At 42.5% G+C, this 27016-nt stretch overlaps 2 protein-coding genes across 3 annotated transcripts in view; both read left to right on the top strand.

Annotated features, from left to right (window-relative positions):
- The window catches only part of atl2 (atlastin GTPase 2), a 67111-nt gene extending 44519 nt beyond the window's left edge, over nucleotides 1-22592 (top strand). Inside the window, exons 2-14 of one of the 2 annotated variants that reach the window (XR_009655064.1) lie at nucleotides 1875-2215; nucleotides 2408-2542; nucleotides 2632-2736; nucleotides 2876-2926; nucleotides 9142-9198; nucleotides 9321-9413; nucleotides 9493-9631; nucleotides 11688-11815; nucleotides 14550-14606; nucleotides 15075-15146; nucleotides 15514-15641; nucleotides 15728-15945; nucleotides 22126-22214. Coding sequence is in view for 1 of the 2 variants with exons in the window: in XM_060925869.1 (XP_060781852.1) it covers nucleotides 1875-2215; nucleotides 2408-2542; nucleotides 2632-2736; nucleotides 2876-2926; nucleotides 9142-9198; nucleotides 9321-9413; nucleotides 9493-9631; nucleotides 11688-11815; nucleotides 14550-14606; nucleotides 15075-15146; nucleotides 15514-15945; nucleotides 22126-22245 (1730 nt within the window). In the remaining variant the exon portion in view is untranslated. Of the gene's footprint in view, nucleotides 1-1874; nucleotides 2216-2407; nucleotides 2543-2631; nucleotides 2737-2875; nucleotides 2927-9141; nucleotides 9199-9320; nucleotides 9414-9492; nucleotides 9632-11687; nucleotides 11816-14549; nucleotides 14607-15074; nucleotides 15147-15513; nucleotides 15946-22125 lie in introns of both variants that reach the window. The other variant, XM_060925869.1, reaches the window with a different exon arrangement.
- A 2993-nt stretch (nucleotides 22593-25585) lies between these two features.
- si:ch211-250c4.5 (uncharacterized) lies at nucleotides 25586-26492 on the top strand. The gene is made up of 2 exons (XM_060924716.1): nucleotides 25586-26098; nucleotides 26234-26492. The coding sequence occupies exons 1-2, from the start codon at nucleotides 25606-25608 to the stop codon at nucleotides 26287-26289; spliced, it is 549 nt and encodes a 182-aa protein (XP_060780699.1). The 5' UTR covers nucleotides 25586-25605; the 3' UTR covers nucleotides 26290-26492.
- Nucleotides 26493-27016: the final 524 nt, after the last annotated feature.

Here is a 27016-nt window from a genome sequence, read left to right as displayed (position 1 = left end):
GCCTGAGACATTCACTTAGCAGTTCATCCTTTGGGGCCATCTTTCTGATGTATTCTCGGATTTTCGATGTTTCATCCTGGACCGTGGTCTTGACGCTCACTAGCCCTCGGCCTCCCTCTTTCCGCTTAGTGTATAGTCTCAGGGTGCTGGACTTGGGGTGGAACCCTCCATGCATGGTGAGGAGCTTTCTAGTCTTGATATCTGTGGCTTCTATCTCCTCCTTTGGCCAGTTTATGATACCAGCGGGGTATCTGATGACTGGTAGTGCGTACATGTTGATGGCTCGGACCTTGTTTTTACCATTCAGCTGACTTTTCAGGACCTGCCTTACTCTCTGGAGGTATTTGGCTGTGGTTGACTTCCTTGTGGCTTCTTCATGGTTTCCATTAGCCTGTGGGATGCCAAGGTACTTGTAGCTGTCTTGGATATCACCTATGTTGCCCTCTGGTAGGTCAATCCCTTCAGTCCGGATCATCTTGCCTCTCTTTGAGACCATCCGGCCACACTTGTCCAATCCGAATGACATCCCTATGTCATCGCTGTAGATCCGGGTGGTGTGGATCAGCGAGTCTATTTCTCGCTCATTCCTGGCATACAGCTTGATGTCATCCATGTAGAGCAGGTGGCTGATTGTTGCCCCACTACGGAATCGGTACCCGTAGCCGCTCTTCGTGATGATCTGACTGAGGGGGTTCAGGCCTATGCAGAACAGCAGTGGTGATAGCGCATCTCCTTGGTATATGCCGCACTTATATATATATATATGAGTGATTCCACGCTTATGGGTACTGAAATGGGGACATGAACTTATTTTTAAAAATTCACCTAAAACCATTTCTTTTTTTACCATCAGGTCACAAAACATGTAATCTTTAATGAATGATATGTTAAAAGATAACTTTAATTTTCTGAGATGTAATAAAAACATATTTATATGCCAAAGTCAAGCCTATGAGTTCCAAAATGATGTCTGTTACATTACTTCTGTTACGATTGTCCATCTCGCATCTGTTACAAATTTATTACAATCTACCTATATACCATGTTAATCTTATTGAAAGAATGTGCATGTTTATTCTACTACACATGTTTATTAATTATATTTGCTAAAACATCACCTTCCTATGTTTCAAAAAGTAATTCTACATTGTTAAAATTGAGAATATAAATGTCCACAGCACTTCTGTTACGTTCTGACTTTGGCATATAAATATGTTTTTATTACATCTCAGAAAATTAAAGTTATTTTTTAACATATCATTCATTAAAGATTACATGTTTTGTGACCTGATGGTAAAATAAGAAATGGTTTTTGGTGAATTTTTAAAAATAAGTTCATTTCCCCATTTCAGTACCCATAAGCGTGGAATCACTCTCTCTCTCTCTCTCTCTCTCTCTCTCTCTCTCTCTCTCTATATATATATATATATATATATATATATATATATATATATATATATATGCACACACACACACGCACGTATATGTGTGTGTGTGTGTGTGTGTGTGTATATAATATATATATATATATATATATATATATATATATAAAATATAATATATTGTGTGTGTGTATGTGTGTGTATATACATGTATATATTTATATGTGTGTGCGTATATATATATAATGTATATGTATTTATTAATTTTTTTTTTGCAGGTAATATACTTGCTGCTGTTTCGTTCTGCACTACACTGAGCCAAAGCAACAAAATCTCGTTCTGATGTGTATTGTTTGATGCAAATCTGAATTACAAAGTCTAAGTTCATTTTAAAAAAAAAGTTGCCATTGTTAACCCTGTAGAACTGGTTTTATTTTATTTCTGACCATATTTATGCCAACAAAACTTTTGTATATTTTGTTGTTTACACAGATATGACTGGGATAGAGGAGATGCCCCTGTGTCGTCCTTCTTATGATTCAAGCAGGGTGAATGAGTTAAACCCTGACACAAACGGAGTCGCTCCGTGTGTGGTGGAGGAAGAGCTCAAACTCGAGGACGAAGAGCTAGTCACAGAAGGAGCTCGGCCAATACAGATAGTTGTCGCAAATGAAGACGACCACAAATTTGAATTGGATGCCATGGCGCTGGAGAAGATCCTAATGCAAGATCATATCAAGGACCTCAACGTGGTTGTGCTGTCTGTGGCTGGTGCTTTTCGCAAGGGCAAATCCTTCCTGCTAGACTTCATGATACGCTACATGCACAATCAGGTTAGCGATGCATGCTTCAGCATGTTATGCCCCAAAAATCATCTGCATGCTGTCAGTAAGTGAGGTTCTCATCTTCACTGGCATGTTCAGACTGTTTCCTTGAAGTGTAAAACCAGCCTGGCCTGTTAATATTGTTCCTTATAAAAAATGCAGTTATCAGCATGCTGGTGTTTTTGTTCTTGTATCCTGTAGTCATCTCCGTCATGGATGGGAGGGGATGATGAGCCACTAACAGGTTTCTCCTGGAGGGGGGGTTGTGAGAGAGAGACGACAGGAATACAGGCCTGGAGTGAAGTGTTTGTGGTGGAAAAGACTGATGGCAGTAAGGTGAGCTGTTCCTCATTTACTCGTTATCTGCTTGGAGCACAACTCGTCTGTCCTCAGTTAGTGTCCAATTGAAATGTCTTATTCCTCAGGTTGCTGTCCTGCTGGTTGACACGCAGGGAGCTTTTGACAGTCAGTCCACTATTAAAGACTGCGCTACAGTTTTTGCCCTCAGCACTATGACCAGCTCCATACAGGTGTGTCTGTGATGGACAGAGAAAAGCTCACCTACCTTATTTACTCAGGCATGACTACTGACTACTTACGACTACTCAGTGTGTGTATCATGTGGGTGTGGGTAATACGTTTGCTATGTGTTCCTTTTGTTTGCCCTAGGTTTATAATCTTTCACAGAATATCCAAGAAGATGACCTGCAGCATCTCCAGGTGTGTGATGACCAGGAAAAGTCTTGGTCAGATTTTGACCTTTTCTACTATATACAGTACATAGAAAATGAATTTTTTTTTTCCTGAACTGAAAATGTTCCCTTTTACATGTGTCTCAACCAGAATAAAATTACAGCATTATTAATGTCTTTGGATAATTGTGCATTTTTGGTTAACCTCAAAAATGAAAAAAAGAGAAAACTGCAATTAAAAAATCCCTCACAGTTCCACTGAAATACACTCTGTCTACCTATCTGTGTACCCTGTACACCTACCCATCTTCTTCTACTAATACTACTACTACTACTTTTGGCTGCTCCCGATTAGGAGGCGCCACAGCAGATCTTTTGTCTCCATTGCTCCCTGTCGTCCGCATCCTTCTCTACCACACCTGCCACTTTCATGTCCTCTCACCACATCCATGTATCTCCTCTTTGGCCTTCCTCGTTTTCGTGTGCCTGGCAGCTCCATCTTCAATATTCTCCTTCCAACATGCTCTGCATCTCTTCTCAGGATGTACCCATACCATCTCAGTCTCATCTCTCTTAGCTTAATTCCCAAGCTCTCCACATGTGCCATCCCTCTGATGTGCTCATTCCTTATCCTGTCCAACCTCGTCACTCCCATCGCAAACCTTAACATCCTCAACTCCGCCACCTCCAACTGTCTCTTCGTTAAGGGTATGGTCTCTAATCCATACATCACAGCTGGTCTCACTGCTGCCTTATACATCTTACCTTTCACTTTTGCTGGGACTTTCCTATCACAAATGACTCCTGAATGTACACCTACCCATCTACTTATGCAAAACATTTCTACCCAATTTTAAAGAATCACAAGTTTACAGTGTGGAAAGTATTATCACCTGACATAAAAGTCAGTTGCAGAATTCAGACATGAGCCCCATCATTGACTGTTCACTCCTCTTGGTTTTTCTCTGCTTAGATCCATTTTCCTGTGGCATGTAACTAATACGAAACTTAATCAGATAAAATATGCATTAAAAAACACTTAGCACACAGCTATGGTTTTATACATCTGTTATATTATTATATTCCTCAGCAAAAAATTCCCGTGCAGGGATTGGCCAAGGATGGCTCACGTGATATAAAATAGTTCCACCACTGATTAAGCAGTGTATCTCGTGACGTCCAAAAAAAAAAATTTAAAAAAAGGATATGGTGAGAGTCAGTCATGGTGTGTCCTGGATATACCATGAACTGACCTCACAATTTCAAGCTTTATGGCTAACTCGAGTCACAGCTGTGGCTCCATGAACATTTGTGTGTGTGTAGATCTACGTATCATGATCATGCCTGCTGAGGCAGGTGATGGCATGGTACATTGCACACGTGCAGATCGAAGGTCGCTCTGACCTAAACAAACGTGGCTGGCTCCAGTGAGTTCATGCCAAGATTCAATCTTTTAGTTTGGAATTTTTTGAAAAGAGATATCAATCAAATATACCATGCACTAAGAGGCACCGGTATATATGGATTCTCTTCAATGACTGGCATTGTAATATTTTCTTGGGGGCTGCGCTCCTCACAAAATAGTATTATGCCAGCCACCTCAGAGAATCCATAATTGAACATCTCGTCTCGTCTTCTTCCACTTATCCGGGACCGGGTCGCGGAGGCAGCAGTCTAAGCATGGAAGCCAAAATTTCCCTTTCCCCAGACACCTCGGCCAGCTCCTCGGGAAGAACACCGAGGCGTTCCCAGGCCAGCCGAGAGACATAGTCCCTCCAGCGTGTCCTGGGTCTTCCCCGGGGCCTCTTCCCGGGGGGACATGCCTGGAACACCTCCCCAGGGAGGTGTCCAGGAGGCATCCGAAAAAGATGCCCGAGCCACCTCAGCTGATTCCTCTCGATGTGGAGGAGCAGCGGCTCTACTCCGAGCTCCTCCCGAGTGACTGTGCTTCTCACCCTATCTCTAAGGGAGCGCCCAGCCACCCTGCGAAGGAAACTCATTTCGGCCGCTTGTATCCGCGATCTTGTTCTTTCGGTCATTACCCAAAGCTCATGACCATAGGTGAGAGTCGGAACATAGATCGACCGGTAAATTGAGAGCTTCGCCTTTTGGCTCAGCTCCTTCTTCACCACGACGGACCGGTAAAGCGACCGCATCACTGCGGAGGCTGCACCGATCCACCTGTCAATCTCACGCTCCATCCTTCCCTCACTTGTGAACAAGATCCCGAGATACTTAAACTCCTCCACTTGAGGCAGGACTTCTCCACCAACCTGGAGAGGACAAGCCACCCTTTTCCGGTCGAGAACCATGGCCTCGGACTTGTAGGTGCTGATTCTCATCCCAGCCGCTTCACACTCGACTGCAAACCGCCCCAGTGCATGCTGAAGGTCCTGGTTTGAAGAAGCCAACAGGACAACATCATCTGCAAAAAGCAGAGATAAAATCCTGTGGTTCCCAAACAGGATTCCTTCTGGCCCCTGGCTGCGCCTAGAAATTCTGTCCATAAAAATTATGAACAGAACCGGTGACAAAGGGCAGCCCTGCCGGAGTCCAACATGCACTGGGAACAGGTCTGACTTGCTGCCGGCAATGCGAACCAGACTCCTGCTCCGTTCGTACAGGGACCGGACAGCCCTTAGCAAAGAGCCCTGAACCCCATACTCCCGAAGCACCCCCCACAGAATACCACGGGGGACACGGTCGAATGCCTTCTTCAGATCCACAAAGCACATGTGGACTGGTTGGGCAAACTCTCATGAACCCTCGAGCACCCTATGAAGGGTATAGAGCTGGTCCAGTGTTCCGCGACCAGGACGAAAACCGCATTGTTCCTCCTGGATCCGAGGTTCGACTATTGGTCGAATTCTCCTCTCCAGTACCCTGGAGTAAACCTTCCCTGGGAGGCTGAGAAGTGTGATTCCCCTATAATTGGAGCACACTCTCCGGTCCCCTTTCTTAAAAAGAGGGACCACCACCCCAGTCTACCACTCCAGAGGCACTGTCCCCGACCACCACGCGATGTTGCAGAGGCGTGTCAACCAAGACAGCCCCACAACATCCAGAGACTTGAGATACTCAGGGCGGATCTCATCCACCCCCGGTGCCTTGCCACCGAGGAGCTTGCAAACCACCTTAGTGACTTCGGCTTGGGTAATGGACGAGTCCACCTCTGAGTCATCAGCCTCAGTCTCCTCAGTGGAAGACATGACGGTGGGATTGAGGAGATCCTCAAAGTATTCCTTCCACCGCCCGACAATGTCCCCAGTCGAGGTCAACAGCGCCCCACCCGCACTGTAAACAGTGTTGGCAGAGTACTGCTTCCCCCTCTTGAGGCGCTGGACGGTTTGCCAGAATTTCTTCGAGGCCGACAGATAGTCCTTCTCCATGGCTTCCCCGAACTCCTCCCAGTTCTGAGTTTTTGCCTCCGCAACTGCCCGAGCTGCAGCACGCCTGGCCTGCCGATACCCGTCAGCTGCCTCAGGAGTCCCAGAGGTCAACATGGCCCGATAGGACTCCTTCAGCTTGACGGCATCCCTTACTTCCGGTGTCCACCACCGGGTTCGGGGATTGCCGCCACGACAGGCACTGGAGACCTTGCGGCCACAGCTCCGAACAGCTGCGTCCACAATGGAGGTAGAGAACATGGTCCACTCAGACTCAATGTCCCCCGTCTCCCTCAGAAGCTGGGAAAAGCTCTCCTGGAGGTGGGAGTTAAAGACCTCCCCAACAGAGTGCTCGGCCAGATGTTCCCAGCAGACCCTCACCATACATTTGGGCCTGCCAGGTCTGTCCAGCTTCCTCCTCTGCCAGCGGATCCAACTCACCACCAGGTGGTGATCAGTTGACAGCTCAGCCCCTCTCTTCACCCGAGTGTCCAAGACATGGGGCCGGAGATCAGATGAAACGACAACAAAGTCTATCATCGACCTCCGACCTAAGGTGTCCTGGTGCCACGTGCACTTATGGACACCCCTATGCTCGAACATGGTGTTTGTTATGGACAAACCGTGACTAGCACAGAAGTCCAATAACAAAACACCACTCGGGTTCAGATCGGGGAGGCCGTTCCTCCCAACCACGCCCCTCCAGGTGTCACTGTCGTCGCCCACGTGAGCATTGAAGTCCCCCAGTAGCACAATGGAGTCCCCAGTCTGAGCACCCCTCAGTACCTCTCCCAGGGACTCCAAGAAGGCCGGATACTCTATACTGCTATTTGGCCCGTAGGCACAAACAACAGCAAGAGCCCTCTCCCCAATCCGAAGGCGCAGAGAGGCGACCCTCTCGTTCACTGGGGTAAACTCCAACACATGGCGGCTGAGCTGGGGAGCTATAAGCAAGCCCACACCAGCCCGCTGCCACTCACCACGGGCGACTCCAGAGAAGTGGAAAGTCCAGCCCCTCTCGAGGAGCTGGGTTCCAGAGCCCAAGCTGTGCGTGGAGGTGAGCCCGACTATCTCTAGCCGGTACCTCTCAACCTCCCGCACAAGCTCAGGCTCTTTTCCCCCCCAGTGAAGTGACATTCCAATAATTGAACATATCATTCCAAAATTAGCTTTAATAATTCAGCAAAACTGTGTTCTTCCAACTTTGTAGTAACAGTTCGGAGAGGTCCATTTGGGTGTTATGGTCAGGTGTCCACAGCCTGTTGGTTTGTTATTTATCCATGTTATGATCTCTTACGCTGTCAGATAGGAATATGAAATGCATCATTTTCATTGTGTCTTTCTCCACGAGCATTTCCAGCCCCAAGTTCCAATTGTGTGCAATAGAGTGTGTCTCATCTCCTCTCATTATCTCTAGCCACTTTATCCTGTTCTACAGGGTCGCAGGCAAGCTGGAGCCTATCCCAGCTGACTAGGGGCGAAAGGCGGGGTACACCCTGGACAAGTCGCCAGGTCATCACAGGGCTGACCCATAGACACAGACAACCATTCACACTCACATTCACACCTACAGTCAATTTAGAGTCACCAGTTAACCTAACCTGCATGTCTTTGGACTGTGGGGGAAACCGGAGCACCCGGAGGAAACCCACGCAGACACGGGGAGAACATACAAACTCTGCACAGAAAGGCCCTCGCTGGCCACGGGGCTCGAACTTGGACCTTCTTGCTGTGAGGCGACAGCGCTAACCACTACACCACCGTGCCACCCAATAGAGTGTATACCATATTAAAATTAAATTAATCAAAAGTAGCATGGCACAGTGATACGCCAGGTAATATTGCTGCCTCACAGGTCCAGGGTCCTTGGTTTGATCCTGAGCTAGGGTTACTGTTTGTGTGGAATTTCACAGGCACTCAGTGTGCCTGCATAGGTTTCCTCCAGGTTCTCCAGTTTCTTCCCACCTCCCAAAAATGTTGCTAAATCAGTTGGTTTACTCTAAACTGCTCTTATGCAGAACTTTTTGGTTGAAATGAGAAGCGTTATGTTTGGAGAAAGGAAAACACTGCATTCCAGCATAAGAACCTTATCCCATCTGTGAAACGTGGTGGTAGTATCATGGTTTGAGCCTGTTTTGCTGCACCTGGGCCAGGATGGCTTGCCATCATTGATGAAACAAAGAGAAGGTGGGTCATGCAGCAAGACAACAACCCTAAGCACACAAGTCGTTCTACCAAAGAATGGTTAAAGAAGAATAAAGTTAATGTTTTGGAATGGCCAAATCAAAGTCCTGACCTTAATCCAATCGAAATGTTGTGGAAGGACCTGAAGCGAGCAGTTCATGTGAGGAAACCCACCAACATCCCAGAGTTGAAGCTGTTCTGTACGGAGGAATGGGCTAAAATTCCTCCAAGCCGGTGTGCAGGACTGATCAACGGTTACTGGAAATGTTTAGTTGTAGTTATTGCTGCACAAGGGGGTCACACCAGATACTGAAAGCAAAGGTTCACATACTTTTGCCACTCACAGATATGTAATATCAGATCATTTTCCTCAATAAATAAATGGCCAAGTATAATATTTTTGTCTCATTTGTTTAACTGGGTTCTCTTTATCTACTTTTAGGACTTGTGTGAAAATCTGATGATGTTTTAGGTCATATTTATGCAGAAATATAGAAAATTCTAAAGGGTTCACAAACTTTCAAGCACCACTGTATGCTTACAGTAAAAGATGCTGAGCTTGCTTACTGAGTGTGCAGTTAAAACCATTCCACTTTTATTTGGATTTGACATGATCGTTCTGCTGCTGATGTTGGTGCCTACCAGTATATTTCATACATGTCCTTTTTTATAGCTTTTTACAGAATATGGTCGCTTGGCAATGGAAGAGGTCTATGAAAAACCATTTCAGGTAACAAATACATTGGTTGGGTTAAAACTTGTTCTTTTTCAGCAAATGAATCAATGCTTTCATGCTTACGCTCATTTAAGATGTTTGACTCAGCCAATTTGAACGATTTCCTTTTTTTCCAGAAACTGCTGTTTCTGATCAGAGACTGGTGTTACCCCTATGAGCATGAGTATGGACTTGATGGTGGGAATCGCTTCTTGGAACGCCGACTGCAGGTGAGTCCTGAAGAACAAATGTTTTGTTGTGCATTCAGAAGTTATACTGAATGCAAAAGTGTGTGTGTTGATTGTTTAGGTGAAGCAGAACCAGCACGAAGAGTTACAGAATGTGAGGAAGCACATCCACTCGTGTTTCTCAAGCATTGATTGTTTTCTGCTGCCTCACCCAGGCCTGAAGGTTGCAACTAACCCCTACTTTGATGGCAGACTGAGAGGTTGGAATATTCATCCTTACTTATATATATATATATATATATATATATATATATATATATATATATATATATATACAGGTCCTTCTAAAAATTAGCATATTGTGATAAAGTTCATTATTTTCTGTAATGTACTCATAAACATTAGACTTTAATATATTTTAGATTCATTACACACAACTGAAGTAGTTCAAGCCTTTTATTGTTTTAGTATTGATGATTTTGGCAAAAAAGTAAAGGAAAACCAAAAATCCCTATCTCAAAAAATTAGCATATTTCATCTGACCAATAAAAAAAGTGTTTTTAATACAAAAAAAGTCAACCTTCAAATAATTATGTTCAGTTATGCACTCAATACTTGGTCGGGAATCCTTTGGCAGAAATGACTGCTTCAATGCGACGTGGCATGGAGGCGATCAGCCTGTGGCACTGCTGAGGTGTTATGGAGGCCCAGGATGCTTCGATAGCGGCCTTAAGCTCATCCACAGTGTTGGGTCTGTTGTCTCTCAACTTCCTCTTCACAATACCCCACAGATTCTCTATGGGGTTGAGGTCAGGAGAGTTGGCAGGCCAATTGAGCACAGTAATACCATGGTCAGTAAACCATTTACCAGTGGTTTTGGCACTGTGAGCAGGTGCCAGGTCGTGCTGAAAAATGAAATCTTCATCTCCATAAAGCTTTTCAGCAGATGGAAGCATGAAGTGCTCCAAAATCTCCTGATAGCTAGCTGCATTGACCCTGCCTTTGATAAAACACAGTGGACCAACACCAGCAGCTGACATGGCACCCCAGACCATCACTGACTGTGAGTACTTGACATTGGACTTCAGGCATTTTGGCATTTCCTTCTCCCCAGTCTTCCTCCAGACTCTGGCACCTTGATTTCCGAATGACATGCAAAATTTGCTTTCATCCGAAAAAAGTACTTTGGACCACTGAGCAACAGTCCAGTGCTGCTTCTCTGTAGCCCATTTCCTGCACACGCCTGTGCACGGTGGCTCTGGATGTTTCTACTCCAGACTCAGTCCACTGCTTCCACAGGTCCCCCAAGGTCTGGAATCGGCCATTCTCCACAATCTTCCTCAGGGTCCGGTCACCTCTTCTGGTTGTGCAGCGTTTTCTGCCACACTTTTTCCTTCCCACAGACGTCCCACTGAGGTGCCTTGATACAGCACTCTGGGAACAGCCTATTCGCTCAGAGATTTCTTTCTGTGTCTTACCCTCTTGCTTGAGGGTGTCAATGATGACCTTCTGGACAGCAGTCAGGTCGGCAGTCTTACCCATGATTGCGGTTTTGAGTAATGAACCAGACTGGGAGGTTTTTAAAAGCCTCAGGAATCTTTTGCAGGTGTTTAGAGTTAAGTCGTTGATTCAGATGATTAGGTTAATAGCTCGTTTAGAGTACCTTTTCGTGATATGCTAATTTTTTGAGATAGGAATTTTGGGGGCGGCACGGTGGTGTAATGGTTAGCGCTGTCGCCTCACAGCAAGAAGGTCCTGGGTTCGAGCCCCGGGGCCGGCGAGGGCCTTTCTGTGTGGAGTTTGCATGTTCTCCCCGTGTCTGCGTGGGTTTCCTCCGGGTGCTCCGGTTTCCCCCACAGTCCAAAGACATGCAGGTTAGGTTAACTGGTGACTCTAAATTGACCGTAGGTGTGAATGTGAGTGTGAATGGTTGTCTGTGTCTATGTGTCAGCCCTGTGATGACCTGGCGACTTGTCCAGGGTGTACCCCGCCTTTCGCCCGTAGTCAGCTGGGATAGGCTCCAGCTTGCCTGCGACCCTGTAGAAGGATAAAGCGGCTAGAGATAATGAGATGAGATGAGGAATTTTGGGTTTTCATGAGCTGTATGCCAAAATAATCAGTATTAAAACAATAAAAGACCTGAAATATTTCAGTTGGTGTGCAATGAATCTAAAATATATGAAAGTTTAATTTTTATCATTACATTATGGAAAATAATGAACTTTATCACAATACGCTAATTTTTTGAGAAGGACCTATATATGTGCGCACACCTACCCCAAAAATGGTGCTTTAATCTTGAAATACTTTTTGCAGATATTGATGATGATTTTAAGAAGGAACTGCAGAACCTGGTGCCTTTACTACTGGCCCCTGAGAACCTCGTGGAGAAAGAGATTAATGGGGCCAAGATGACATGCAAGGACCTATTGGAGTATTTCAAGGTTAGGCTTATTTTATAAACCTGTATAGTATAACCATGATTATACTAAATTTTGTACTAAATCAGGACTTGAGATGTAGTCTCTTGACAATTTGTCCCTCATCCAAGGGGCTCCACTGGCTACCACAGATCCACTGAGTATTACACAACTTCGGAATCCTAAAGTCCTGTGTGACGTTTTGTAAAAATAAAAAAAATTCATTAATGTTCAGCATAGTGGTACATTGGATAGTATTGCTGCCTCAGCTTTAGAGCCCTGGGGTTCGATCCTTAGCTTGTATTGCTGGCTGTACAGAGTTTTGCAAGTTCTCCATGTGTTCACATCTGTGACCCTAGTTTCCTCCTACTATCCAAAAAAGCTTTCAGGTGGGCATATTGGTGCTTATAAATTGCCCTTATGGTCTGAATGTGTGTGAGAGATTGTTAGCATGATGCCATGGACTGGCATCCCGGTTCGGATTAATTCTCCTGCTTTGCCCACAGTGTTGCTGGCATAGGCTCCAGATCCACTCCGGATCTACCTCCCTGACCAGGATAAAGCAGCTACTGAAGATGAATGAATGATGGGTTAATGTTATAATTGTTATAGTGTTTAAAAGTATCTGGAAACGTATATTTGAACTGTCTTATCGTTGAAATAGTTGAAGTCACAGAATTGTGCAGAGTTATATAAAGGCACCTTATGATTCTAAAGCCTAAGAACAAACTTTTAAGAAAGTCTGTTCTTCAAGGCTCTAAAAAAGTGTATATATTGTATTTCCAAAGAACGTGCATCTAAAGTTCTCACTTGTGGGTAAATATTTATAATCAGCAGAGGTGGACAGTAATGAAGTACATTTATTTGAGTACTGTACTTAAGTACACTTTCTGAGTATCTGTACTTGGGTATTATTTTTTTGGAAACTTGTGACTTCACTACATTTGAAAGACAAATATACTTTTTACTCCACTACATTTCTATCAAGGTCGTTACTCGTTACTATAAAGCAGCTTTGAAAGTGGTGTTTTGTTTTTTTCCCCCTTTTCTAAAACGTGATTGATTTTTTCGCAGGTGACACTGAGACAGCTTATCAGTAATCACTAGGGTCAGGTCATGTCCGTAGACTGTATAAGGTCAAGTTCAGTGATTTCTCCGCAGTATTATTTGAACACGATCAGTTGATGGCAGAACAGAAGGAGGCGGTTCTTCTGGGGAATGCACGCACCCACGGCCATACCTAGAACTCATGTTTCAGTTTTCTGAAAGGATTAAAAATTCGTTTCGTTTTAAATGTTTGCTTTGTTTACCTAAAATGAACCACATCACGGCCGACAAAAACTCGCCCTCCAACCTGCAGAAGCATATTGAGGTATGTAAATGTTTTATTCCAAGAGAAAGCTTGCAATCAAGTTGTCTGTCCTTTTAGAGCTTGCGATAACGTTACAATAGCTATGCAGTCTGGTTAGTCAAATGACTTTCTATGGATTTGCCTGCCAAGTTACTATCCCTTGTGCATGGTTAAAGTGCATATCCTGGACCAATTTCGTTTTTTTTTTTAATATGAAAGTATGTCCCTTTACACACTCATCCAGAAGGGTAATTTTGCACAGCAGAAAAAAATTAAATAAAACGTGTCTGGAAAAATCCCAAGGGAGTCTGGAGCCAGATTCGTGACGCTACCTGTGGAAGCGCCAGCAGGCTGAGAGAGTTTGCACAGTTTCAGTGTACAGCCTGTGTAGACCAAGCACTCCCATTTCTCTCTCATTGTCCGGTCTTTTGGAAAACGATGAGTACTAAATCCCATCAAGATTGGTGTTGCTACACCCTCCTATGATACATCTGTTAACCATTTTAAGAATTACGTGATAACGTTGAAGAAATTTGCAGAAAACCACAGGTCGTTTTTTTCATAAACAAACCAGTGCTGACGTAGGATTCAGAGGGAGGTGTCCCGCACGCGACGTCACGAAAATCAATGTTTCCTGGGAAATTCAAATGCCAAGTTTTTTCAAAGGCGACCAAATTTGCCTCAAATGGCTTGATTTTCAACTGAATTTTTCTGGTCTTGCGCAAGGTAAATACATTGCACAAAATGTGAGATATTTGACAAGTTTAATATAAAATAGGAGAATTACATTGCTCTTGCTCCTGAATTTACCTGTGATATGCACTTTAACGTTAACACATAGCTAGTTAACTTGGACACTGTTAGTTAGCATGTAAAAATGGAGTTACGCTAACATGAATAACGTTAACTTATCTGAAGTCCTTTCAGAAATGTTTTAGCATAATCTTGTCAAATAAACAGAATGTAGAAATCTTTCTTTTCTAGAAATGTTAGATACCCAATATGATTGAGTTTTTGAAAAGCGTTTGTTAGCATGTCAGGTGGAATTTCACTGACTAGCTAGCTTAACCTTAAACCACCATGATGCACAGCATATGTTCATTTTGTGAATTCACAAAATAATCCAGTAGGTTGCTTCAGAGGCATGAGGTATTATAAGCGTTGTCAATAATACAACGTGTTGACAGAAAATGTACTTAAGTATTTTTAAAAGCAAGTACTTCAGTACTTAAGCAAAAATTTGCCTGGACAACTTTTGTATCAGAGTAACATTTGACCAGTGGGATCTGAACTTTGACTTAAATAATGAAGTTGGGTACTTTGTCCACCTCTGATAGTCAGTGATTCATTTCAGAAATGCATTTTCAGTCAGACTAAACAGCTGATCTGCTCTGTGTTTGTATTTAGGCATACATCAAAATCTACCAAGGTGAGGAGCTCCCTCATCCCAAGTCCATGTTGCAGGTATGCTACTAATATGCCACAGTTCAGCTGTAATCAGCAATTATGAATGTACAGTACGCAATGCTCAGTATAGTGGTGATAAGTCCTTTCCTCTATAATAAAGATGTTACCAGAATATGCCAGATTCTTAAAGTGCTTTGCTCAATTAGTTATGGAGAATGAACAAATTGTAAAACATAAGTTTTCTTTTGTTATTTGACCCAAAGACCACACATTTGTATTTTTGAAGAGTATTAATATACACTTTGAATCAGTGTTGGAAAGATCATATTGTTGATCCATTTCTGGTATATGGGTCATTCCCCATTCAGGTAAATAGGAACTGGGTCTTGTGTAACTGAAAATAACTGCCCTGGGATGCTGCCAAGATGGCCACCACATGGACATGCAGTACTTTACGAGAAGGACTTTGCTATAATCTGTTTTGATTCTTTCAGCTCTTTTACTCGCTGTGCTTTTGACCTCTAGGCAACTGCTGAGGCTAACAACTTGACAGCTGTGGCTGGGGCAAAGGACACTTACCAAAGGACCATGGAGCAGGTAGTTTTTTTTTTCTTCTTCCTGCTGTTTTTACTGTTTTTAACTATGTAGCATATGACTTAAATAAACCACAAGATCTTGACGCTGTCATTTTAAGTAACTTTGATAAAAGTACTCCTAAGAAGATAAGGGAATTGGTTTCTCTCTTAACATAGCTGGAATGTGATGTGACGAGGTCACCTACATAACTCAAAATAGTGTGAGGCCATTGCACTAAAATAGAAAGTTTTAACGTGGCCTAGAAAGCTCAGTTTCAAACACTGAATCACGTCGAATGTTCCTTATCTGAGATGAGTCATCAGTGCCATTTTTACAATTGGAATTGGGTTCTTAAGGCTTCTTTCTTCCTCCTGTTCCCCATGTGTAGATCTGTGGTGGAGACAAACCGTACATTGCACCAGTTGACCTTCAGCGCTATCATGAAGAGATGAAGCAAACCTCTGTCCAGCAGTTCCGTGCTGTTAAGAAAATGGGAGGAATCGAGTTTAGCCAACGGTACCAGAAGCAGCTGGAGTCTGAACTTGATGAAGTTTATGCAAATTTCATCAAGCACAATGAAAGCAAGAACATTTTCTATGCAGCAAGAACGCCGGCAACATTGTTTGCTGTCATGTTCGTCGCCTACATGGTGTCCACAGTAACTGGGTTCATCGGTTTATCAGTGATCGCTGCCCTGGCCAACCTTGTGATGGGGGTGTCCTTGATGTCACTGTGTGCATGGGCGTACGTGAGATATTCGGGTGAATATCGAGAAGTGGGTGTGGCTATAGACCTTACAGCAGAAGCCTTGTGGGAGCAGGTGGGTGGAGCCTTATCCCAATTATTATCTTGTAACTTGGATAATAAATCTGAGATGTGTTTAATTTTAGAAGGGGGGGGGAATCTCTATAATGTGGATTCCAGGCTTTTAGTCAACACTATATTTGTGTGTAAGGTAAATAGTAGTTACTTTGGTTAGTTGAATTTAGAAACTTTATAGCTTCATTGTTTTACTGCAAGATGATCATTATTTTTGATTTTGCTGTACATAACATTTTTATGAAGCAGTAATAAGCGAGAAAGTAGTAATCAGTGAAAAGGGAGAAGCTGACTAAACTATTAGCAGTTGTCCACCATTTACACTGCAACCCTGTGATGATAAACATCCTTGGGGACGTCCAAATAGTTAGTTATACTGACAAGTTCATAATACTGAAATGGACTCACTGGTCACACCAAACACTCACAGTATATGTGAAATTTTAGGCACTTTCTCCTTCCGAGTCACTATCGCAGGTCATTGTTTTCTAAATCTTCACTATTGGGTTCATTCGTGTGTTGCAAATCACAGATGATGTCATTTATGTTGTACCACAGGGCTGGGTATAAAAACCCCACCAGTATGCTTTAACTAGGTGTTAAGTTTCACAGTATCAGCAGTTATTTTGTCCTTTTATCAATCCTTTGATCACCGTTCTCGATAACTGTTAGTGATGGACACCTAAGCTAGGCTAGTTAAGCCTTTGTTTTATGGCATTAACACATTATTAACTTGACTGCGGACTCGATTACTTATTGTCTCTGGTGGGGAGAGGAGCACATGGTTCAGTGTGTCATGCAAGCAGGTGAATGACGGATGTAATTGCAGGAAGAATGTTAGCAAACAGAACAGCAGAGGCAAAGACAAAAGGCAGAGTCCAAATATTACATTACAGGCATTTAGCAGATGCGCTTCTCAAGAGCAACGTACAGCAAGTGGAGAAATCAGGTACAAGAAGTGCTGAACTTGTAGACAAGAAAGTTCTAGTGCCAAATGTACAAGTGACATAAAATCCAGTGTAATATTCTGTTGAAGTAACAACAAAACAGCCAAGAAAAAGAAGCCAACCAGACAAATGAGCTGACAAAGTGCAACTAAATAAAGAAAAATTAAAATGTAAACGGCTAATACCAAGTCCTCATGAAGGAAGCCGTGACCTAATGGTTAGAAAAGCAGCTTTGGGACCAAAAGGTTACCGGTTCGATTCCCTGGACCAGCAGGAATGGCTGAAGTGAACGGCCCTTGAGCAAGGCACCTGACCACCAGTTGCTCCCCAGGCTGCTCTGTGTCTGTGGGAGCTCTGGATAAGAGCGGAATGCCATTAATGTAATATCATGACCAGGCTAAACTGTACCCAGCCTGAGTTGGTCAAGATGGCTAAAACAGCTGCAGGATTACACAGTGGGCAGGGAAGGTGGTCTTCAGTCTGCACTTGAAGGTGGTCAGAGAGTCGGCAGTTCTGACCTCGATGGAAAGTTCATTCCACCAACTACACAAAAAGTCAAAGCCAGAAAGGCAATGCACAGATACAAAGCTTGGGAACATGAAACACTCAGTACAGCATGTATACTTCACCAAGTGTGTGTGTTTAGAGAGTGCTGTGATTGTGCTTTAATCCAGAACAGGTGAATAGTAATTAGTCCTAATGGTGCTGCATGCTCCGAGCACTAATGCACATAAATGTGACACAGTGATGTTTTTTTTTAAAGACTCTGACTCATTGTCATTAAAGGTGGGGTATTGAAGTTGGTTCGTTATATGTGAAAGTTTTTAGTAAAAGTCGTCGTTGTAGCAGGGTTGCAGTGTATTAGGCAAAATTTAATGTATATCCAAAAACAAGGAGTGAAAATGCTCTTGAGGGTTAAATGTTAAAGATGATCACCTAAGATATGAGGGACAGATGTAATTACATGGTGTACATTTACAGTGGTGCTTGAAAGTTTGTGAACCCTTTAGAATTTTCTATATTTCTGCATAAATATGACCTAAAACATCAGATTTTCACACAAATCCTAAAAGTAGATAAAGAGAACCCAGTTAAACAAATGAGACAAAAATATTAGACTTGGTCATTTATTTATTGAGGAAAATGAGCCAATATTACATATCTGTGAGTGGCAAAAGTATGTGAACCCTTGCTTTCAGTATCTGGTGTGACCCCCTTGTGCAGCAATAACTGCAACTAAACGTTTCCGGTAACTGTTGATCAGTCCTGCACACCGGCTTGGAGGAATTTTAGCCCATTCCTCTGTACAGAACAGCTTCAACTCTGGGATGTTGGTGGGTTTCCTTACATGAACTGCTCGCTTTAGGTCCTTCTACAACATTTCGATTGGATTAAGGTCAGGACTTTGACTTGGCCAGTCCAAAACACTAAGGCTACGTTTACACTAGACCGTATCTGTCTCGTTTTCTTCGCGGACGCACTGTCCGTTTACATTAACCCCCCTGAAAAAGCGGGGAAACGGGAATCCGCCAGCGTCCACGTATTCAATCTAGATCGTATCAGCTCCGGTGCTGTGTAAACATTCAGAATACGCGAATACGCTGTGCTGAGCTCTAGCTGGCGTCTCATTGGACAACGTCACTGTGACATCCACCTTCCTGATTCGCTGGCGTTGGTCATGTGACGCGACTGCTGAAAAACGGCGCAGACTTCCGCCTTGTATCACCTTTCATTAAAGAGTATAAAAGTATGAAAATACTGCAAATACTGATGCAAATACTGCCCATTGTGTAGTTATGATTGTCTTTAGGCTTGCCATCCTTCCACTTGCAAGTAATAAGTGATATGCGCTGGGATCTCACACACAGCGGCTCAGTCCCGAATCGTGGCTTGTTCACTTCACTCGCGCGCTCTGTGAGCTGCGCAGGGCCGGAGTGCGCACCCTCCAGAGGGCACTCGCTGTTCAGGGCGGAGTGATTTGGAGCGCAGGATGCCTGCGGAGCCGAGCGTATCCGCGTATTGGTGTTGCTGTGTGCACGGCTAACGGTTTTAGTGTCAACGCGAATCGTTTTAAGAACGTTAATCTGATGATCCGCTGATTCGACGTAATGTAAACGTAGCCTAACTTTCTTTTTCTTTAACCATTCTTTGGTAGAACGACTTGTGTGCTTAGGGTCGTTGTCTTGCTGCATGACCCACCTTCTCTTGAGATTCAGTTCATGGACAGATGTCCTGACATTTTCCTTTAGAATTCGCTGGTATAATTCAGAATTCATTGTTCCATCAACGATGGCAAGCTGTCCTGGCCCAGATGCAGCAAAACAGGTCTAAACCATGATACTACGACCACCATGTTTCACAGATGAGATAAGGTTCTTATGCTGTAATGCAGTGTTTTCCTTTCTCCAAACATCACGCTTCTCATTTAAACCAAAAAGTTCTATTTTGGTCTCATCCATCCACAAAACATTTTTCCAATAGCCTTCTGGCTTGTCCACATGATCTTTAGCAAACTGCAGATGAGCAGCAATGTTTTTTTGGAGAGCAGTGGCTTTCTCCTTGCAACCCTGCCATGCACACCATTGTTGTTCAGTGTTCTCCTGATGGTGGACTCATGAACATTAACATTAGCCAATGTGAGAGAGGCCTTCGGCTGCTTAGAAGTTACCCTGGGGTCCTTTGTGACCTCACCGACCATTACATGCCTTGCTCTTGGAGTGATCTTTCTTGGTCGACCACTCCTGGGGAGGGAAACGATGGTCTTGAATTTCCTCCATTTGTACACAATCTGTCTGATTGTGGATTGGTGGAGTCCAAACTCTTTAGAAATGATTTTGTAACCTTTTCCAGCCTGATGAGTATAAACAATGCTTTTTCTGAGGTCCTCAGAAATCTCCTTTGTTTGTGTCATGATACACTTCCACAGACATGTGTTGTGAAGATCAGACTTTGATAGATCCCTGTTCTTTAAATAAAACAGGGTGCCCACTCACACCTGATTGTCATCCCATTGATTGAAAACACCTGACTCTAATTTCACCTTCAAATGAACTGCTAATCCTAGAGGTTCACATTCTTTTGCCACTCACAGATATGTAATATTGGCTCATTTTCCTCAATAAATAAATGACCAAGTATAATATTTTTGTCTAATTTGTTTAACTGGGTTCTCTTCATCTACTTTTAGAACTTGTGTGAAAATCTGATGTTGTTTTAGGTCATATTTATGCAGAAATATAGAAAATTCTAAAGGGTTCACAAACTTTCAAGCACCACTGTAGTTAACCCAGCAATGGAAATACTAGGATCATATTCTCATGTGTCTGTCGCTACTGTAGGTCAAGGAGTTCTGGTTTATTTTAGCATTGCTGCATTGCAGCTGAAAGAAGCTGCATTCATCCCTCCTCTCACTCCTGACTTTCCTTGTTGTATACGACTTTCCCATACCACCTCATCCCATCATTTCTTATACCTTCATCATTCCAACCAGACAGGATCTACACCTCATTCTACCCGTTTAATCAGTTAAACTCTGCCTTCAATTGACCAGCAGGTGTGGTTCCTGCTTGTTGGAATGTAACCCTGCATCGACACCGGCCCAGTGTGAATAAGGGTGCACACCCTGTGAACTAGTTGAGTAGATGTGGAATAATAGCCCATTATAGTGGGCTTATATTGTGCTGTTATTATATTGTTAGACCTATACTTATGACTGTTTAATTCCAGTTTTATGCCCCCACTACTCAGCATTATGTCCATGCAGCTGTCCAAGATTCTTGTTAACATGATGTCTCAGGAATGAGTGGGTGAATGTTTGTAGGATTTATTTGGAATTATCATAACCAGAAGATGAACTGGTTCCATTCTGGAATTGATTCAAGCAGGGTCGAGGTGAAATGTCTGAAATATTTTTCTTCATTAGCTTCCTTCCTGTTTGTCATACAGAGATGTTGATTGCACATCAGTCTGTCTGTCAGTAGGAAATTCTTGTTTGGACAATATTTCAGTAATACTTGGTTAGATGTAGAATATGCATGGACCAGTGTTGTAGTCGAGTCACTAAACCTTGAGTCCAGTCTCAAGTCCCCACTGTTCAAGTCCAAGTCATTAAAAATATTTTTTTGAGTTGAGTCCACTATTGATCCGAGTCGTGTCAACACTCCAACTGCACCATTAACATTAGTTTGTTCCTGAACATGACGTATGAACAGGTGCATTCTCTTTGTCGGGGAGTGTGACGTATTCTGTCAGAGATGGATGTACATAAGTGCTGAAGGTGTGTTTATTAATACATGTGAAGACAGGTAAACAATCCAGAATGACAGGCAAAATCGTAAAACGGTGAAACAGGCAACAGGTCGAGCGAGGCACAAACAGGCTATCGTAGACTTGGCAGAATCAAAGACAAGAAACAGGAAATCAGGGATCAGGAAACCAAACAAGGAAATAAGGCTCAGTAATGTGTCAGCAACGCAACTCAATACTTTGCAAAGTAAATGTGTTTTCACAGTTTTTATATAGGCGTGCTGTTTGCGCCTTAATCCTGTGCAGGTGCGAGTCGTTTACGACGCTTGCATGCGCGCTGTCCTTGAGTGCACCTGAGAGTCTATCTGATGCACATGCCAAGGCGCACAGCTGTGACACTCTGACACGAAATTAGTACAAAATTAATGTAAATATCTTATGCCAAATTATTATGGCATGTAACAAAAAATAAAGAAAAAATCCGAGTCTGAATGTAGTTAATGCACAAGTCCAAGTCGAGTCACGAGTTCACATCGTAATTAGGGCACGAGTCGGACTCCAGTCCGAGTCCTGGACTCGTGTACTACAAGCCTGGTATGGACTGATCCTTGCTACCACCACATGAATCAGTTACTCTCTTTAGATCAATGACAAAATATAAAGCTATATTTGAAGTGCATTTGGGGTATACAAAAGGTACTTGAACACAAATTAGTAAAAAGAAAGACTAGACTTGCTGGCAGCAGAGACATCCCTGTCAACACTGGCACCAAGTTCTACTTGTTAGTTCATTTTGTGCAGAGGTTTATGGCAAAGTAAAGACTGTCAAACCCCTCCTGAACTAAAGATATTCCATCCACAATCTTTAGATTTTTCTACCTCCATATTAATGGTTCTCATTGGAGACATCAATATTCCCTCGTTTTCTCTTGCAGATTTTCTCCCTTTGTTCACTAATAGTATTTTTTTTCCTTCTTTCTCGTCTTTAGGTGCTGAAACCACTGACCGAGCAATACATGGAGGAAAATATCCGCCAGACTGTAGTTAATTCTATAAGAGCCAGTCTGACTGAACAAGTGACGCAAACTGCAAAGTTAAAAACTAACTGACAGCTTGCTATGTCCCATGTCTCTCTGCCAAGTGTACAAAATGTGTTTTTGCACAGTTTTATTGTGGACTCTCATACCATTAGTTTGAAGAATTAAAACCAAAGTTTACAACCCAGACTAGACATGGTGTACACGTTTAGTGAGTGACTGAGCCTTCGTCACTATAATGTAACAAAACACATGCATACCTCTGTGGGTTTTCTCTTCTTCTTGTAGAAGTAGTCATAAAAATCAATCAGAAAAATGTTGCATCCAATTTACCAGTTTCATTTAATGCCTGGGTCCTTTTAGATTTATTCATTTATGTGTTTTGAATTTATACCGATCAGCCATAAAATTAAAAACACTGATAGGTAAAATGAATTATATAATTGTTAGAATGGCATCTGTCAAGGGGTGGGATATATTAGGCACCAAGAGAACAGTCAGTTTCTTGAAGTTTGATGTGTTGGAAGCAGGAAAAATGGGCACGCGTAAGGGTCTTTGACAAGGGCCAGATTGTGATGGCTAGATGACTGGGTCTGAGCATCTCCAACTTGGCACATCTTGTTGGGTGTTCCCAGTATGCAGTGGTTAATACCTACCAAAAGTGGTCCAAGGAAGGAGAATCGGTAACCAGTGACCAGGTCATGTTAACACCTTTCTGTTTTAGCCAGCATTAACTTTTTCAGCAGTTTGTGCTACAGTAGCTCTTCTGTGGGATTGGACCATATGTGCTAGCCTTCATGCCCCATGCGAATCACTGAGCCTTTGACACCCATGACCCTGTTGCTGGTTCATTGGTTGTCATTCCTTGGACCAATTTTGGTAGGTACTAACCACTGCATACTGGTAACACCCCACAAGATGTGCCATTTTGGAGAGACTCAGACCTAGTCATCTAGCCATCACAATTTGGCCCTTGTCAAAGTCACTCAGATCCTTATGCTTGCTCATTTTTCCTGATTCCAATACATCAACTTCAAGAACTGACTGTTCTCTTGGTGCCTAATATATCCCACTGCTTGGCAGGTGCCATTCTAACAATAGTGTAATTCACTTCACCTGTCAGTGTTTTTAATTTGATGGTTGATCGGTGTATATTTGTCCCATTTTCATGTTGCTGACTTCAGGAATACGGTAGCAGTGCAATGTCTGCTCATTACTAGAATTTTGAATTGTTTCAAAACTGACTCCTTCAGTAAATGCACTACTGTAGATTGCAAAGCCATGCAGAACTGTGCTATATCAGTCTCCTCCTCTACATTTTTAAATTGTACCATAACCGCAAGCATGTACATGATTTGTATAAATTTTTTTTATTATATTTGTAGAAAATGGGTGGGGTGGTTAGTTCATAATTGAGTAATTAGAGATTGTACTATACTGTATGTGAATTCATCCACTTGCTCACTGCCACAGTACTTCACATCATACACAACCCTTACACTGCAGTGTGTGGGATAACTTGCTTTGTCTGCCTTCTAAGGATGTGTTGTAATTTATTTTTTAAGTGATTAAAATATTTAAATAGATTTCCTTTGGTTTTTACTCTGCCTGGTCTCTGCGAAATTTTACTTTTAGGATTATCCCCAGTAAGCTTTTCAGGTATATATTGAGTCCCTTTACTGCTAGGATGTTTGAGTGAGCAAAAGTCGTATGCAGCCGTTAGGGTTTCAGTTAAAGAGGCTTAATACTGATGAGAAGGCCGTTGATGAATACACAATTCTTTTTTGCGCCTTTATTGCACAGCTATGGCCATGTTTCATGTTTCTATGGTGACAGACATTTTAAAGAGTTTGAACAATAGGGTCCGAGTGGCTCCATAGCCTGTTTTCAGTCTGGTTTAGGCAGCAGGAGCAACTACAAGACTAAGGTAAGGGCCACAAAGAAAATGCCTTGTGCATGTGGTTTTTTTATTTTTGCATTAATACAACATTTTAGATAGCAAAAGATCAAGTAAAGTGCAAAGAACCAAACATTTATGCTAGTGACTCTTGAATAGTTTGTAGTCTTCATTTTCTCTGAGAAACATTTTATAGGATCTATGTGAAGTAAATTACAAACTAAATTCAGAAGTGAATGAAACATTTTTACGAATATACTCTTCACTTCTGCTTGAAAGGATTTTCTCATGTTCCTGAAGCTATGGCGGAAAGTCGTAAAACAACTGATTCTGCACACAGCAACGCCCTTCAAAAACAAGTGGACTTTGAAGGAATGCTTTCTGAAGGCTTGGTAAAGATTCAACATGAACCTTTAAGATCAAAAATTAGGGATCAAGATTTTCCTTGTGATGACTCAGAGAATATTAGTAATTGTTCTGCTAAGTACACAAAAGAATCTTGGGCTTTTCTCAAAAACCACAGGAATATGTATCATGGGTTGGATAAGCAGGCAATGGAATTGATGCAAAATATTTTAGCCAGAACAGAATTGAGAGGAGATGATGATCTTGGGGTCTATACCTTGGGGCTTAAAGCCCTGACAGCACAGTCACCACGTACAAATACTGATCGTATAGAACTGGAAAACTTTCAGGTGGACTGTAACACCAGAAGAAACTCCCATCCACCAAATAATTGCTCTGATAATTCAGATCTAAAAACTGCAGCGTCAGTTTCTTCAAGTGAAAAGGGCTGCAACTTTCAAGGGATGCAGCCTGAATTTATTGGAGTTTTGAAAGAAAAGCTGCAACAAAAACATGTGGAAAATCAGCAGATTGCTTGGTTACTCCTGCTAAAACAGCATGAGCTGATAGACTTTTCAAAGCTAAGGGAAGTGGAGGCCCAGCTCATGACTGAAAGGCTGAAATGTGAAGAACAGAGGAATTTTGAGATTACCAAGAAATTTAACCACATCTTTGAGGACATGAGAGAGCAACTTTCCATGTCCAAGAGCAAAAACGAACACTTCATCAGGCAGCTCAGGGCAATTCTGGAGAAATACAAGCGGCTTAAAAGACGTGCTGACAGCGTTAAGAAACATCTCATGGAAGAACGTACAAAGAGAAAGAGTTGTCAAAAAGCATTGAGGAAGACACAACAGATAATTGAGGAGTTATTAATGAATCAGGTTCTTCTAGAGGAACAGAGGGACACTGCAAAACAAGAGTACTCTGAATTCAGGATGAACATGAAGACAGTGGAGGAACAACACAATAAACTTGTTAGGACTCTACAGACACTTGAAGACAAGAGATCATCTATGAGAGCTGATTATGGGAACCTTAAAGATCAGTTAAGTAATACTCGCAGAGAGAACCAGCAGCTCACTCAAGCACTTCAATCTAAAGAACAAGAAAAGAAAGAAGCTGAAAAAAGTGTACAGGAATCTCAAAAGCTGGTTAAACAATTGTATGAAGAACTTGATGCCTGTAAAATGCAAAGAGAGACTGCTGAAGAACAGCTGGACATGACAAAAAAAGAATTAAAACTAATTCATGATGGGTATAAAATTAAGACACTTCAGCTACAGGAGCAACACAAGTCCTGTATGGAACAGTTAGAAGCTAAAATGACAGAGTGTGAGACTTTAAGTGAAGTTGTCTCTAAACTGAAAAAAGATGAGCATGTGATTCAAGAGGAGCTGCGATGCCTTCAAAAAGAAAAGGCAAAGGCTGCGATCGAGAGCAAAAAGGAGATGGAGAGAATGAGAGGGGCTGTGAATCTGCTGGAGCATGAGAGAAAACTGCTTCTGGATGAGATGGGAGACTTGAGAAAAGATTACTTTAGCCTCAGTGATCGCATCACACAGAGACTTGAACAACTGGAACAGACAGATGTTGCCATGTCCATCACAGACATTTCGTCCAATCATCACAGAACATCCAAGACAAATAACACAGTTGGCCAAATTACATCAAATATGGACAGTAAGTAGGACAAAATGTACATGAATGTATTTAAAAGTAGCTCTGAATCAAGTGGAAAATTATTAAACATATTTTTAGGTAATTTCATATTAACAGAGCACTAAAGTGAATTAAAATCAGCTTGCTTTTTTCCAGTGATCGAGCATATAAGGAGGAAACTGGAGGAAGAAGAAAACATCCAGCAGAAATAACATGCTTCCAAAGCCCATGTTCCAGAATGCCATAAACTGGACATTATTTTTTTAAATATAGCATTCAGTGTTTATATTGAGGGGCAGCACAGTGGTGTAGTGGTTAGCACTGTCACCTCACAGCAAGAAGGTCCTGGGTTCGAGGCCGGCGAGGGCCTTTCTGTGTGGAGTTTGTGTGTTCTCCCCGTGTCTGCGTGGGTTTCCTCCGGGTGCTCCGGTTTCCCCCACAGTCCAAAGACGTGCAGGTTAGGTTAATTGGTGGCTCTAAATTGACCGTAGGTGTGAATGGTTGGTTGTCTATGTGTCAGCCCTGTGATGATCTGGCGACTTGTCCAGGGTGTACCCCGCCTCTCGCCCATAGTCAGCTGGGATAGGCTCCAGCTTGCCTGCGACCCTGTAGAACAGGATAAGCAGCTACAGATAATGGATGGATGTTTATATTGCATTCAAAGGTGTATATTTTTGAGCAATATTAATTTAACAGTTTTACCATTCTTGTTACTTTTGAGAGAAAGAACAATTTTGATAAAGCCTTAAAAGGTGTGCAAACATTTCCCCTCAACTGTAAATAAATATTTTGAAATATTGCCTGCATTTATTAAAAAAAAAAAAAAATTCAGTGCCTCAGATTTTTATCTTAAGGAAAATCAACACCGCAAATGCAATAAATTTCAACATGCCACTTATAAACAGCCTCAGTTTGGGTGATAAACATTTTAATTCAAAT

The sequence above is a fragment of the Neoarius graeffei genome, chromosome 7 (assembly GCF_027579695.1).
Source record: "Neoarius graeffei isolate fNeoGra1 chromosome 7, fNeoGra1.pri, whole genome shotgun sequence".
Lineage (NCBI taxonomy): Eukaryota > Metazoa > Chordata > Actinopteri > Siluriformes > Ariidae > Neoarius > Neoarius graeffei.
Note: the sequence above shows the minus strand (reverse complement) of the source record. Positions and strands in the feature narration are given on the sequence as shown.